The sequence below is a fragment of the Papilio machaon genome, chromosome 15 (genome assembly GCF_912999745.1).
Source record: "Papilio machaon chromosome 15, ilPapMach1.1, whole genome shotgun sequence".
NCBI lineage: Eukaryota > Metazoa > Arthropoda > Insecta > Lepidoptera > Papilionidae > Papilio > Papilio machaon.
Genome location: NC_060000.1, coordinates 4,090,960 through 4,108,295, shown reverse-complemented (window position 1 = coordinate 4,108,295; position 17,336 = coordinate 4,090,960). Strand labels below are relative to the sequence as shown.

The 17,336-nt window shown below is 33.9% G+C and overlaps 1 protein-coding gene across 1 annotated transcript in view; it reads right to left on the bottom strand.

Annotated features, from left to right (window-relative positions):
* LOC106712159 overlaps positions 1–17,336 on the bottom strand; it is a 121,810-nt gene that overhangs the window by 72,994 nt on the left and 31,480 nt on the right. Inside the window, exons 2-3 of the mRNA XM_014504620.2 lie at positions 3,883–4,198; positions 682–1,937 (exon numbers count right to left, since the gene is read on the bottom strand). Coding sequence (XP_014360106.2) covers positions 682–1,937; positions 3,883–4,198 — 1,572 coding nt within the window. The remainder of the gene's footprint in view (positions 1–681; positions 1,938–3,882; positions 4,199–17,336) is intronic.

Here is a 17,336-nt window from a genome sequence, read left to right as displayed (position 1 = left end):
GATCACTTCGAAACGTGAACTCGGGAAGACAATGCAAGGCGAGAGAGAGCCGTGCACGTGGAGGGCCATTAGCATTGAATGGCGGCACGGCATGGCGCGTGCGAGACCGCGTATCATTGCAGCAAACTGCGATCTACCCATCGAGCCCTCCATCTAAATCAATCCCGGCACCGTATTGTTCTCATCTCTACGTCGTTTAAATTTAATGACCATATTTAACACGCTCTACGGTCTCGAATACGGAATCTATAGAACTAACAATATAAAAGTGCCTTTATCTATTTAAAATCTTAATACAAATAATTGAGTTCATTCCAGAGTAGAGCTTTCGATGTTATTACTTGTTCGTAATCTAACTATCTGAGTATTAATCCTATTGTTTAGTTATTACTTATTAGCAATTTATATCAATTTTGTGTAAAACTTTCAATATTAATGTTACTTGTTTTTGTTTAATGTGAGAAGAAGTTTACTTTTTCAAGTTTAGTTGCAAAAATAACCTGTTCTCAAAAGCGCGCAGTCAAATACTTGGCTAAAAAAACCATTTAGTAATCTTCAGAGTTGATTTAGACATTTAGATACGAGACTCAATTAAATAACAATGTATTGTGCATCTTCCTAAGATGAAAGTGATGCGAGCATAGATTTACGTATTGAAAGTGTATAATTGTAAAGACTCACCGGTAGCTCGAGGTAGTCGGCTATGGAGTACTTGCCGGCGCCTCTGCGGATGTCTGCGAGCGCTGCGAAGTGGTCATCGCGCCGGGCCTTACGCCGCAGTAGCGCGCGGGCGTGCGGGTACGCCGCCAGGTACTCGCTGTACACGTCCACCAGCTCGCCCATGAACAGCTGCTTCAGCAGGATTGCGCTCTCGCTGACCTCGCCCGCCGTCGGCGGCGTCGGCAGCTCGCGGCTCTTTAAAATTTCTGCACTGCACTTCGGAGCGAAAGTGCTGATACCACTTGTAGATTCGCACGACGTATACGTCGTCGAGTCGCTGGATCCACATTTGGAGAACGGAAAGGCGGACGAGGCGCCGCTCTTGTCACTGCTCGCGGAACTCTGGCGCGTCGCTATCGACTTCTCGTCATAGTCCGGATACTGTGGCTCCGACTGGCTTTCGGTGGAGGGCGACGACTCCACAGCTGCCGCGCTCATGTACGACGAGTTCTTGATACAGTCGTACAAATCCTCTATAGATTCGTATGGCGTCATGCTACCGCATGATTCAGCTTCGTCCCGGAGACTCTCGTAGATTTCGTCGTTTCGCCGTCGGTTGGCCGTTGGAGTGATAGCAGACTCCGAGCGGCTCCGTTTTACACTTGGGATTTGATCGTATCCATAATCTGAAGGGTTGAGAAAATCCCATCTAACATTAGCCCACACATTTTCGGAAGCATCAGCCGATATCCTGTGATCTACGCAGCACTGGCGGCTGTTTCGCAGCGACACGCTTTCGTTTTCGTTCTCTATAACGGAACCGTCCACATCGGGATCATTATTATCTACTGGAATGTCTACAAATATTTTACGAAGACTGACACCTATAGATGACACGCTCGAACAATTATCGGTCTCGTCTAATTTTCGGTTGACGTCGCTTTGGCCCGTGTATTCTGAACTTGTGATTACAGAGGAATTGTCGACATCTTTTCTAGTAAGAACTCCTTCATTTATTAGTTCCGTCAACAAACTTTTGTTGTCATCGTCTTCCATAGTATCTATATTCTCCACTAACGTATCATTATCATCTTTGCGGCTCTCGTTGATCAACAATCCGGAATCAATATACTTTCGCATACGTTCGGCGAGAGCCTCGCTCGCTTCCGACACAGATTCCAAATAATAGAACAGTAAATGATACTCCTCCCGCGTGATGACTGCCGCCCTCAATAACGGCTTGCCGTACAGCTCCAAAGCTGAGAACAATGTTGAAGCTGCAACAAAAGAGAAATTATATATTATTATATCACATTATATAGTGTCATGACTTCACCGATGTAATGACATGTTACGAAAATAATTGTATATGTTCATCTGTATCTCACAGTGGAATAATCAATTGGCACAATAGTTGGAGCCGCGTGGGCGCTGGAAAGGTCAAATCGAATGTCAAATTATTCACCTTGCATTAATTCATGTTACATAAAAGCAACGACCAAGACCTTTTTAATAATATGCATTAATTCTAAATTTAATTATTTACACCTTATCATGTTTATATTAAAACACGTTTAACAATATTAATTAAGTGCACATAATCTTACTAATATTATAATTGCGAATGTTTAGATAGATGGTTGCATGTTTGTTTGAAGATATCTCCGGAACGGATTAAAGGATGTTGATGAAATTTGGCACATATGTAGAACATAGTCTGGAAGAACACATAAGCTATTTATCAAGTATTTTTAATGCCGCGCCGACAGAGTCGCGGGCGACAGCTAGTACGATTATATAATTCAGTTCACCAGTTCACAATATTATCTCTACATATTTATCTATCCGCGTGTGAATGTAGGAAGTGCATTATATTATAAATAAAAAATCCAAAAATATTAACCACATCGCTTTACAATTTATTCCAATAAATCTATCCCGCACCGCTAACGAACCACAAGCCATTACGTTTATTGATCTAGAACTGTATAAGGCAAGCTGCGAGTACGCAACCAAACTAAATCCTATACACGTACAAATAGTTTATTAAATGATGTTTCAGCTTCGATAACGAACGTTACTTCTTATATGGATAGTGGAAGAATTATTAGTATTTTTTTATGTCGCAATACCAACAATAGTCGACGCAACTTAACTAATTAGAACTCTAAAATTGGTTTAAGTTGTAGGTAAAAGACTACATAATTAAGACCAGAGAGAACTCGTTTTAAATGATTTGTCTTCAAGCTGTAACATAAAATCTTCAACTTTAACAATAAACGACGAACTTAAAAAGTAAGTTTTCAAAATAGTCCTAAATTATCTAAATTCATGAAACAAGCGTTATTTTCCTAGCATTTATATTAATAAGACTTTGGAACTTTACATATTATAAAGATTTTTTACCAGAGTTCTTGATTACGTTGATAGTAAATATCTTTAATGTCGTCCAATTCCCTATGTAAGTCACGGTATTTGCGTTCGGTTTGCATACTACGGACCACTTCTGCGAAACATTACCGACACAATGGCGTGCGTACGCGTTTCATTATTGCCAAAGCGCTTTCTACAAACATCGTACGCTATCAGAATACTGAGCGTCTTTGCATTCAAGATATAGAGTCGGAGTGACAGGAGGAAAGTCAGACGTTTTCTCAATTCTACATTTTCATGTGCATATTCAATTGATATATGCTAATATTGAAAATATTGATTGTGAATAGAAAATGTTTGTTGCATGATTGATTCATTCGTTTTTTTCTTTATTCATCTCCAAGTAATTTATTGTTGAGTTCAAATATATCAGGGGTGACCCACTTGATTAGATCCAAATTCTATTGTTTACAAACGAAACGAAACAATGGTAGAGCACCATACTTTTTGAAATCTTTAATGAAACAACATACTTCAGTCCACAATTATGTAGTATTACATTAAAAGGGAAAAATATAGAACAAATTTTCAGTTTTATTGTTTTCGTAGTATGTATTTTTAGTAACTTCTTATTTATATTAGTGTAAGCACTGCGTCAGCATCTTCTGCTACGTTATGTTTTCATATGTTTTTTATTTTTAACTTCCCACAATCAACTGGACACCGATCGAGTCTCGATCGATCGATTGGTCACCCCTGACTTATAGAAATTAAAATTTTTCGCTGACAAATTGAATGCGAATTATTGTATACAAAAAATAAAAATATAAAAACAATAATGTTCATTACCGTATATCTTCTCCCATGCCAGAAACGTCTCCAAGTCCTTGCCGTCCCATTGAGGTGGTTCGTTTTCTACTACAATGACTTCACCTTCTAATGAGAGAGCGGACGCCCTCGGGTCTACCGGAGCTTTTGAACCTCCGAGGAAAAGCAGCACTGCTGGAGGGGCGGAATGAGTCGATGGTGGGGGCAAAGGTGCTGTTAGCGTCAAGACTTGCGGTGATGACAGCGGCCCTGAAGGTAAACCGGCGATCACTGCACCGGCCTCTTGTATAGGCTCCGATACAACTTCTGCTACCGTACTGGTGCCCCATACCATCACCTGGAAATAACATATAGATGTTACAAAGGAGAAATAACAATTACATCTTAACATCATCATTGTCCATTCTCTAACTCTATGTGGAGTTGGTAAAACATGTTTACGTCTAAATTTAAAGCCATCGTTTTATTGTAGAATAACCATAAATATTCCATAATTAAAAACTGAGACAAATCAAATGGTAATACGAAGGTAGGTACTAAAATCGTTAACAGACAATTACAAAGAAAGTAAACTTTTAAAACAATAGTAACAGAATTTCAAAACAAACGAATTAAGAAGTGACGTCTGTTGACTGAGACGTTGGGAATGTTTTCTCGGAATTACCAACCGTTACAATACTTTAGCCACCTCGTACACTCGTACAGTCCGACAAACTTATCTGACCCGGTAGTGAAGCTAAATTACAATAGCTTACCATCTCCCAGTCAATGTTAAAATAGTGGGAGAAGATCCTTGAAGGTCAGACTGCAGCTTTTTATGCCTCGGTAGGTTTTTTGATAAACTAACCAAGTGCTAACACTCACAGAGCCAGAGAAGTTTGTCGCACTGTACACTCTATCAAGTGTAAATGTGCGCTGGTCAAGTGTATGAAACTTGTTTGAGCGTTAACTCTGCGGTGAACAACGAGGTAATTAGAAGCTCACAATTTTAAGATGTAAGCAATAGAATTATGTTGTATTTTGGTTTACATTGAAACTAATTAATATAATTTCTTTTATAAAAGTATATCTCCATCTAAGTTAAATTAAATGAGCAAGGTGAATATTAAAGTTTTGTACAATTTTAAGAAGTAGACCTGAAACCCGAATCAATAAAAAACAACGCGAAAACGATCAAAATATGCAAATTAAATATATAATCATCATTCAAACGAAACGGCGTTTCGAAAAATTACAACGCGATATTAAATACAGATACAACTACAACATATAAATGCAAGTCTTGAAGGCCTTGACTCGGGTTCACGGAGGTTTTACAGGCCCTCGTGACGTCATGTCGGAGATATGCGCACGCGCGGCCCCTCCCCGTCCCCGCCGCCCCGCAGCGCCCAAAACCTCCCGCAGGATATGTCTGATACATCTTCAACGAGGAAAAAAATTAAAACAACTCTCGCTTGATGCATAAGAAACTCAATTTTACACGGCCGACCCGTTTTGTAAGACTGCATGTCGCGGTAAACTCGCTCCATTTTTTAATAACCATAGATAATATAAGATTTATGGATAGATAAATGACACAAATTCATTTTATTTAAGTACGTTAATAATTATCAAGATACTTTATTGTGACGTGGTAATACAGAACAGAGGAAAATTGACATTTAATTCGTATTTGAAATTATTAATGATAAGTTTATTATATTCTGAACTGGCGGTCGCCCGCGACTTCCCCCGCATGCAAATAAGTCTAAATCGGTTCAGCCGTTTCGGGGATTACCCGGAAGAAACCCGGCCATGCGGGAAGACAGACAAATAAAACTTAAAAAATCTAAATTTTAGTTATATGTAACCATAATTCTGTTTTTTTTTTATATATAACATACAGGCACTCCATTTCATATGAATTGGATAGGTTTAATGTAGGATATATAGGTATATATGTTATATGTATTCAACTTGTGTGCCGTATCATAAGCCTATCCTTATATTTTTTGCGAATATTTCGTGATATAAAGAAACAAACGTGACTCAAACGAAACGCGTTTCTCTAGAGATCGACTGTAATCGAATAAAAAAGTCATTGGACCTCTATGAAGCCTTATGTGTCTACATAATTAATTTTATATTAGGTAAGGTTTTATATTTTGCGTAGGTTTTTTATCGCGGTGTCTTAAAATGTCACATCATCTGGTGCCAAAAAAATGTTGCACTTGATTCACATTAATATTTTAAAAAAAATGTTTTGCTGTAAAATGTGAATATTGTTATCTCGAAACGAGATTATATCAGGTATTTGTAATTAAGTAAAGCAAAAAAAGACATTTTCAATATCTAGGAAGAAACCATACGTGAAAAATACGGCACAGAATTAATAAGTTTGTATGACTCAGTGGAGTGGTAAGACTAGAATACCCAAAGAATAAACAAAACAAAACACATCTTGAGATTCACGTAACCAGTACAGATAAAAAAGGTCCATAATAAACTTTAGACCCTCCTTAAAAAACGAATGATTGACAGTTCTAAGAAATTTGAATTCTTTTTCATAGTGTCAAATTACTTTGCCGTCCTTATGTGACCACTTTAAAAGATTATCTGATAATTGCTTTATATTGAGGACTAGCTGTTGCCTGCGACTTCGTCCGCACGGAATTAAAAAATCAAGACAAACAATCCAATCATTGTTTTAGTTTAGATAAGTTTCGTAAAATATAACAGAAATATTCTACTATGATATATATTTTCTTCGGATTCTAATTCCAAAATTTTGTGAGACGATATAAAAGTAAGAATAGTGACCATTCTATTTTATTTAAACTGTGATTTATTATATTACAACAATAACAACATAACTCTCAACCGTAACCTAGAGGGGTAGGCAGAGAGCACGGATTTCCATTGAACGCAGTCCTGACACACTTCACTCGCTTCTTCTACAGTCATACGTTGATTGTGATGATGTTAACAAATATTAATTCAATCAAGAGCATCTAAAGTGATGAGGACAGAGTTATGTAAGCATGTTTATGTCTTACGGCTTTTTATGTTACCCGTCACGACGTTAGTTGTAAGTATGAGTGAAGAATGTTTTTTTTTTTATAAGAGAAGGGGGCACACGAGCAGCGGGTACACCAAAGTGTTCATCGACGCCCATGGACATCTGCAATACCAGAGGAATCGCAGATGCGTTGCCGGCCTTTGAGATGGTGATACGCTCGCTTCTTGAAAGACCCTAACCCTAAGTCGTAACGGTTTGGAAATATCGTCGAGGACAGACTATTCCACAATGTGGTAAAAATGTATTTAAAGGTAAATAAATGTTACTCATCCTTTTAAGAAAATGTGTAAATCTTAACACAAATTAAGTAAAGGCTACAAACTCGAAGAAGAACAATCTATTTCCAGTCTTCTATTACTCCTCAAAATTACAAATTATAGTATTAACTGTACGTTTCCACTTCCTACTGTTGATTCAATAAGAACTTAGCTAGAGGTTGTAAATTCGATTCAAAGTTCAAAGTAGTTCATTAGATCGAAGTTTTTGTCTGATGATCGATGTAGCAAAAAGCCAATCAAAAAATAATGCGTTCAAATGCGATGAAAGTGCGCAAAAACTTATTAGTATAGCTAACTTGATAGATACACATTTATGTGCAAAAAATTGGTGAAACTGTTCTATGACAGACAAGTATACTTGAGATTAGAAGATTGTTTAAAAAAACGCCCTATTTTCTCAATTAGAAATTGAAAAATTTCTATTCACATCCCAATTTCTCAGATTTTTTTTAAATAATTTCTCTAAATGTCTTTAAAGTTCAATTGTTTATTTTTAAGGAAGAGATAAATACAAAACGAAAAATTATTTTTTTTACGCAATAGTAACAAATTATAAACAATAGCTGTCGCCCGCGACTCGGTCCGCGCGGTATTAATAAAAAAACTTAATTAGTAGCCTATGTGGTCTTTATTACTATGTTCTACATCTATGCCAATTTTTATCGAAATCGGTTGAGCCGTTCTAGAGATAACTTTTAACAAACATCCATCCATCCAAACATTGGCATAATAAGATAGGAAACTTCCACATAAAGGCAAAAAAAAATTAGTTTAAAATACTTTTGGGTTTGTTTAAAAATACATGTGTCGCCATCTGTACACTAGCCTTGAAAACTTTTTTAAAGCGCCATCTAACGAGTAGTCTCAAAAACGGATCCTATGATACAGTCTGCTATTTGTATGATTACTTTTGTTGCCGGCAGATGGCAGTACAATAGCAGAAAAAAATCTTTATATGTACTTAATTTTTTTTTAAATAAGCACTTCCATTGTAGTTTTGAATGTTTAAAATCTTTTTAAAATTAACTATTCATTTTTAACTTTTTAATACTAGTATTAATATTAACTTATCATTTTATGTTTTCTGAACATAATTATGGATTAATTAAGACAAGATGTTATACACAAAAAATTCAAAGCAAAAAAATAGAATATTTCACTATGAGATTTGACTGGAAATATTTTCGATCAGATTTAAGGGAACAACGGAACAGGTTTAAAGATGTTTTGATATTATTGCAATTTCATCAACTTTCTTTCTTCTAAAAGTTAATTAGTAACAACAACTAACCTTGTAATCATTTTAAATGATATTAGTAGAAAACATAACCTACTAATTAGGTTTCTTTTTAATTCCATGCGGTTGGAGTCGCGGTCGACAACTAGTGTATAAATAAAAGTAGATAAACAATTTTTAAAAATAATTTTTAATTTAATGTTGGCGTGAAGCGTTAAAATACATGAACCGCGAAAACAACCTTCATGTCGGTATTGAGATTCGATATTCTGAACAAGGTCTTTGGAAGGAAAAGGATATGCTACGTGTATCGCTAGGAAATCTTATTATATATAACATTATATATTGTTAATTTAAAACCAGCTCAGCACATTTGTAAATGTGATATATTTTCATAATTTTTTTCTAATACTAATGAACGAATTTACTTAGTCTTAATTAATTTAATTTAATTTATAAAACTGTCTTAATCCTAAGGCAGTATTGTGGATGCGAGAAAGGCGAATGCCCTAAAAAAATCAACAAATAAAATAAAAACGTTATTAAAAGTTTTTACTTGAACATTATTTGGATTATTTGATCACATCTGGTTCAACTAACCTATATAATAACTTCTAATCCATGTCGTTTAATCTAAATACGTATTTTAAACTATTTCACGTCGGGTTTTTCCAACACTTCGATATAGAAAATATTTTTCTACAAGTACATCTAATAACTGCCAGTTATCAAATGTGAAATTGTACAAGACATATAATTACATTCCACTTAATTTACATTCCATGTCTTAATTAATGAAAACAATGTTATCATGTGTGCAACAAATATTGCAGCAATAAAATCCTTAGCGCCAACAAGCGAAAAATTGTCGGACAAACTCGCCAGATGTTTGACGAATGTTTGAAAGGCATGGCCTGTTAATTTGTAACCCAACTTTCATCCGTACAATGCGTTCGAATTCAATTGTTTTAGTAAGCTCTGACGCCTTTTATTCAAATAGGAATAGGCAGTGATTTTAATTAAATAACAAAACGAACTTAACAATCAATTTTGGTTGAGTTGACATATTTATTTTCGAAAAAGTTAGACTATGTTTCGTTGAATCATGTAGCATTGTGAAATATTAAATTGTACAATACTTTTAACTTTTAATTATTATTATCATACATAATAATAAAAACTTATTTCTATTACGTCTAAATATTTTTCGGTAATTTAAAATTAAGCCAAATTCAAGAAATTGACTGTGACATAATTGTGAGGTAAAATTTTCCAAACCAGACGAAAGATATGCGTACATTATTACACATTTGATATGAAAAATAAAGGAAAGAAGAAAGAATTTAAACGACGACAGAAATGTACATTTCATTAGGGTTACACAACACGAAAATACGGTGAAAAGAGGACACGGCTTGCGCTGAGTGAAAAATCGAGTGAAACGACCGATTTTTTTATGTTTACAGCATATTACGAATACGTATAAACACAATACGTACATTTATAAGTTTACATAATGGAAACATTTACATAGAAACATGTTAATACTTTTATTAAAGTAATTTTTTTTTAATAAAATCAAATCTGCAAAAACGACTGTTATGTAGGTACGTGATATGTGCTCAATTCGGTTAATTTCCGTAGTTTATTTAACGCCCAACAAACACAAAGTAGTTAGATTTTTTTTTGTAATGGTTTTTTAACGTTCTTACATCCAAACAATCAAATGCACGTTGTAAAATGTTTTTTTTTTTTTAAAAAGAACGTGACACGTATATTTGTTTTATACAGGTTCCTCGGCAGTGGAAACCCAGTGATAGATATCCGTTTACATTACATACTTTGTCTGTATAAAAATGGAAACATATGGCTTAGAACGTGTGGGCAGATCACCGACTGACACACTTTCGTGCGATGTTATAATTACTTACATTTTACCAACATCGAAACATACGAACGTATTCGAGTTTCCTAAAATATATGATTTATACGCATTTAATTAATACAACGATTCGAGTTTTCACTTTTACAACACGATATACGATAACGAATTATCAAATCAAAATAAACCCAAAATAAACCTGACTGACATAAATAGCTTTAGAAAGTATCAACATCAACAAATCTCATTACAAATTAATAAACAAGTTCTTGTGATCTCAGATGAACTAAAGGAGTCGGCGTTAATTGCTAATCTAATTCGGGTCAAATGTGAATACTAATCTATAATTTTATAGAAATCAGTAAAGAATAACAACCACAACTTCTTGATACTAGTATAATGGGATTCAAACTTTATGACAGCTTGTGGTTAGCTGCGAGCCCTATTTTCGTAGTTTACCCGGTTGATTACTGCGTGAGGAAGCATGAGCGCACATTGGCATTGCTGTACTTTCCTGGCGTACATACCCCAACCGTTCAGCGTATCGTGCAAAATTGCTAGCCGCCATTAAGTTTGGATGGCACTATACCGTATTGTTATGTTTGTAACGTCATTATTAATATATTAGTCTCATGCAAGGTGCATGTTACATTAAATAAATATAAACAGTCGGCGAATGCGGCCTGTCACTGGAACTCTGTGACTCCTCGTGTTGCTACTGTTTGTTGTTTGAGAGTTAACAGAGCATGCCCACCCAAACAGGACTACACGTGTACTTGTAATAGCGTAAAGATGCTAGGAACAAAGTTATTTGTTTTCCTCATTCCTATGTATGGTAGAAAACTAGCAAAACAAGACATAGTCAATTAGGTATATCATTTTAACACGTTCACTGCCTTCTCGCTTGGCGTGTTCTCTTTCATAACATATAATCGTTATGCCATGAAAAGTGTTAAAAACACAATGAACTCGATTGTCAAAACTGTCATAACAACCGAGGAAGAATTCAAATCTAATGATCTACTCATTAAATCAACGGCCAATCGTATAGTTTATATAAATTTGTTCATCTTGAATAGTTGTTCATTGGTCAATAAATACGGAAATAAATTCGTCAAGGGTTGTTGATCGCTACATAGACGGTGGAAAATCGCATCCGACCTTTGTCACCGTAACGTCACTTTCTACGGCCTCAATCATTGCTCAAAATATCACAATACAAAACGTTCTGCTCCTATTACGATAAGTTTACAGCGAAAATAATTCCATGCATTATTAAACAAAAACAAAACTAAAACTAAAATTATCATATCTAGGCCTTTGAATTGATGTACTCGTACAAGTACAGTGTAATATTTATCTTCTTACAATCGTTCTTACCGTGGGTTTCTGAGACCAAAACAGATCGTCATCCCTGTCATTATCTAATAACAAAACAGATATAGCAATATATTTTAAATGGGCATTTTGATCGGAAACCCGCGATTAGAATTTGTTAGAAATTACATCTCCCAGTAACTCTATCGATAAATTACATAAACAAAGGTATAAAATGTTTTGATATATATAGTTTGAATTACTATCAAATTAAACAAGCTACAATAAAGGACGGATGACAAATACACTTTGTTCTTCAGACTTGTAGTACTAGGAAATCAGAAACCAAGTAGTGTGATTCATCCAAGCGTAATTATTACGCGATCGCATGTTTATATAGAGCCCATACAAACATTGGTAATTTAATAACTGTAATGACTTATTATTTATGATGTCCATAGATTATATGAGGTAAATCTCTTAATACGCTAGAATATGACATAACCCGAAAGTTGCTTGAAAATTTTAAAACTAGCTATTTAAACGTGGCTAAACTATTAAATAAAAAATATAGTTAAAGTATGAGATTCTTTAAGAAGCCTTTTGGAATCATGATTCATGATATGAGAAAAACATTTCATATAAAATTTTACTAATATTATAAACTAGCTATTACCCACGACTCCGTCCGCGCGGAATAAAAAAAAATGCACACAAGATAAAAAAGTTCCTATGTCCGTCTCCTAGTTCTAAGCTACCTCCCCATTAGCTTTCAGCTAAATCAGTTCGACCGATCTTGAGTTATAAATAGTGTAACTAACACAACTTTCTTTTATATATATAGATGCGAATGTTTAGATGGATGGATGTTTGTTTGAAAGTATCTGCAGAAAGGCTTAACGGATTTCGATGAAATTTGGCATAGGTGTAGAGGTCATATTCTGGAAGAACACATAGGCTTTAATATGATTTTTTTATTTCCGCGCGGACGGATTCGCGTGCGACAACTAGTAACACATAAAATCATGACACATCTATATCCAATGATATCCGGATGATTGTTAAAAAGGAACAATCACCGATTTCAAAAATATATTCAAAACATGTATACATCAATAAATATTTAATGACATGAACATTGTATGAATCAGATCGGAGCGCATCAACCTCAATGACCTTCAAAATTATCAATTACCATACTAACGGAATTGCATTGCATTTTATAAACAAGGAAAAATCTAAAAAAACCAAACAGACCGAGACACTTGTAGACAGTGAGCGAGTGTTTAAATATCTATGATTAATCATATTATAAATGCGAATGTTTAAATGGATGGATGGATGGATGGATGTTTGTTTGAAGGTTTGTTTGAACGGCAAAACCGATTTTGATAAAATTTGGCACAGACATAGTCTGGAAGAACAGATAGGCTAATTATTATTTTTTTAATTTGGCACTGACGGAGTCGCGGGCGACAGCTATTATTATTATAAAATCAACGATTATAGTATGGTAAGGTCATTGAACCGAGCGGCATGCAAATACCTCATAAAGTTGGTGGACAATCTTATAATACAACGGAATAGTTGACATTCTCGCTTAAATTGATATAATTTTTGAGAGCAATCTCTATTTACAATAAATTTGGTTCTACGTAATCACAAATAGTGCACGTTAAACGTTGCGTTAAAAGTGCACATTAATATAGAAACAATATATAATTTTAACATTAAAACAAACTAAATCAAAGCTACGGTAACGTAGTTATTATTTCTTTTAACTTTTACTCACAATAGAATACATCAAAAGCAAAATAAAGGTTACTATAAGTTTAAATTTATTACGAGTATTACTTTACAATTTTTCATATCATTAGCTGACTCTATTATACATGCTTTATGAATTTAAATTACAGAAAGTATGTACATAACTTACATTATTTATTTTGAAATAAACAAAAAGCAATATTTTACTATGTTCTTGTTAATTAAAAGAACTAAAAATTATACAAGACAAACTCGTCAAGATTCAAATAAGTCCAAACTCGATGAGCTTACTGATTGACAGTAACCGGGAAGGAAGTGGATCAAATTAAATTTGCAAGATTTGATGACAAACATCTGGACAGGTGAAACTAAATATAAGCTTAAAACAGAACAATAAGTAAAACATAAAATCATTTATATCCTTTATATTAGGATATGATTAGTTGCGGTACAAATTATCGAAACTACTACCTACTTTCACTAGCACAGTAGTGTTCCGTGTTAGTGAAAGTGAGCGTTAAAACTTTGTTAAAAAGATGTCATATGTAAATTATTCTATTAAATCGATAAACTTAATATTATTATTATATTTGTTAACAACTTTAATAATCCAAGTATGGCATCTAAACAATGGAGGTCCTATTTTATTCACGCGACCCCTTTTTTAAGGCCATCAGTGTACGACGTCAATTCGATAGCATGAAACAATGGCTTATTATTTAAACATTGCATTAATTAAAAAATTATAGAATAGTTTTTTTTATAACTTTGGCTTATAATCGGAGGTTTGAATATAGACAATTTTAATATTAATTTGTTACAATTTTAGGACTTTCATATAGCCACTCAGTCCGTAAGTAACTAGTCACCATGTCCGTTCTATTAATCTTTAGATTTTATATAAGAAATCTAACTTAAGCGACTGTATAGTATACGCAACCATAAAGGGGCCTAATTGTAAAAGTTAACCCCTTAAAGAAATTTAAGAATAATAGCTTCTAAAAAGTGGTCTATTAATCTTCTTTCAACTACACAATCTCGTCTCGTGATAATGAATAGTTTATGTTGCGAGTAAAATTCCTCGCCATAGATAAGAAGAGACTAATAATAGATCAGTTGAATTCCAATGAAATTGTTATTGAATACTAACGCACTCAGATTTAAACTTAATATAGCATACCGATGACTATGAGTTGACTAGAACGAGTTGTTCTACAACATATCTCTCCAATATGCTAATTATAAGAGTTTACACTATCAAAATACATACAGGACACTACACATCATAAAATATACATCTTTCTAATATTATAATTGCGAATGTTTAAATGGATGGATGGATGGATATTTGTTTGAAGGTATCTCCGGAACGGCTGAACGAATCTTGATGAAATTTGGCACAGATATAGAACATAGTCTGGAATAACACATAGGCTAGTTTTAAGTTAAGCTCCGTCCGCGCGGAATTAAAAAAAAATTCCGCGCGGACGGAGCTGCGGTCAAAGGCTAGTATATCTTGTATCATAAACAACGAAACTGGCAGTAAAAATTTGTTTTTTAAATATTTAATATGCGTGGTAATGCTAATGACCCGCGTACAGTTTCGCACGCCGCGCTTTCGTTCTCGACATAATATTCTAACCTCATTCGCTGCAACTCCTATTGCTATTGTAAATGCAATCACTATGTGAACGGAATCGTTTGTAAACGGATACAAAATATTTTTACAACATTAATTCGGATAACACTGCTAATACACACAAACAAGAAGTTTGAATTCCCTTACCGATTGCCGGAACTGTGCGTACTTGTTTATACCTCATTTTCTTAGACAGTTGTGTTCACAAAATATAAATTTTTCAAACTTTACATTCATATTTCCATTAAAAACCTGTCTCCAAATTATCGTTGCTTGAAATAAAATAATAATTATTCAAAAGAGATTATGATAATAAACCATTCTAGATTACATATACGTAACGCATACCGTTTTTTTATTTAATATTTTATGTTAATTTTATATGTGCAATAATATATTGCAATATTAGTATCATTTTAGGAAATTATTTGACAGGAAACTGGGATTTTTTTAGGATATAACAGATTATGTCATAACTGCTTATCGTATTCACTTATATCCGTTGAATTACTGATAATGTTCAATTATGGTAAATTATATAAATTGTCATTATTTAAATACTAGCTGTCGCCCGCAACTCCGGCCGCGCGGAATTAAAAAAAACTTTATCAGTAGCCTATGTGTTCTTCCAGACTATGTTCTACATCTATGCCAAATTTCAACAAGATCTGTTGAGCCGTTCCAGAGATACCTTCAAACAAACATCCATCCATCTCAACATTCACATTTATAATATTAGTAAGATTTTAATAGAAATGTAAACATACAAGGACTAAAAAAAGATAGAAGAGTAAGCGAAAGGAATAGATACGTATTTAATGTAAACAAAACATATTTAATCTAAAATTATTTATTTTATAAGTTAATCATAACGTAATATTGTCACATCTCAATTAAAATTACAAAATTACAAATGAAATTGCCGTATTACACAAGGAGTATTATTAACTTAATTGGAGCTAACGATGTACAGACCGTATCCTCAAGCCGTCCCACTCGCCTTTTAGGTTTCTCGGTAAAGCTGAGCGGATTATGAAACGGCAAAACCGGTCCAACGAAACATAACTTATATGTAACATAAGCAATAGACGCAGGACCCCGCAACTTAGATTTACTTCCCGGAATTATTGAAATGAGAGAGAAAAAAATGGTTTCTAATATAAGAGTTGGATTTTGAAATAATTATTTTAAAGAATCAGATGTTTTCAGAAAAAAAATGTAATAAATTCACTAAATCTAGTTCTATTCAGCATTAAAATATAACATAATTTGTAAAATATTATAAAGTGCTTAGTCGATTAAAAAAAACAATTATGCCAAAACAAAACTGCAACATAAAATGAAATGTTCCTCGTAAATACATAACAAATTATTTTTATGTAACAATAAAAGTGAACGTACTGTGTTAACAATAAACCTTGTTAATCTGTGTAAATATTTATGCTTTATCTGTGGGAAGACGAATTATACTATTACTTATTTCCCACACTAATACATCAACTTTAAAGTATGTAACATGGACAATGCGAACCTTTGTTACCTAAACAAGCGACAAGAAAAAAATGTCGTAACGTGTATAAAAAGTCGAATTGAATCAATTGATTTCTATTGTGCCGTATAAGTAAGGTGCGTTTTATGAGTTTCGAAATGACGTAGCTAATAAATGCACGGCGTTACCTTGAATGATAGCAACGTTAAACACGTTATAAATTAATTAAATTGTTATTAGAAAGATTCGTGCCGTGAAATGCGATTTTATTTTATATTTATTAAAGGACAAGATATTTCAGATATTAAAAATACTTCGGGTTATTCCTTTACTAAATTGCTAGTTGTCGTCCGCGACTTCGTCCACGCGGAAGCCGTTCTGGAGATACATTCTAACAAACAACCATCCATTCCTCAAACATTCGCATTTGTAATATTAGTAAGATGGATATGGGTTGTCTAGCCGATAAACGTGGTGGGACAAGACAGGATTTCTTAGCCCTAAAATGGTCATAATTTAACGATAAGATCAAATGTAGCTGATTATAATAAAAATTAATAAATAGCTTAAACTTATAAAGAACTTGTTAAAATTCGTTAATGGTTTTGTACTTTATCTGCGTGCGTAACTAAACATCTAGGAAACTCTTCCGTCCTCGTGAGAACAACATTCGTCGCATGTAAAGTGAGACAGCAAGCGACTATATAATACAAAAGATCTTAAGAACAAAGAGTTCAGGTTTTATACAAACGTCGTCACCTTCGAATTAGTATAAAACATGGAAATGAGCTAACATATTGTAGCAAGT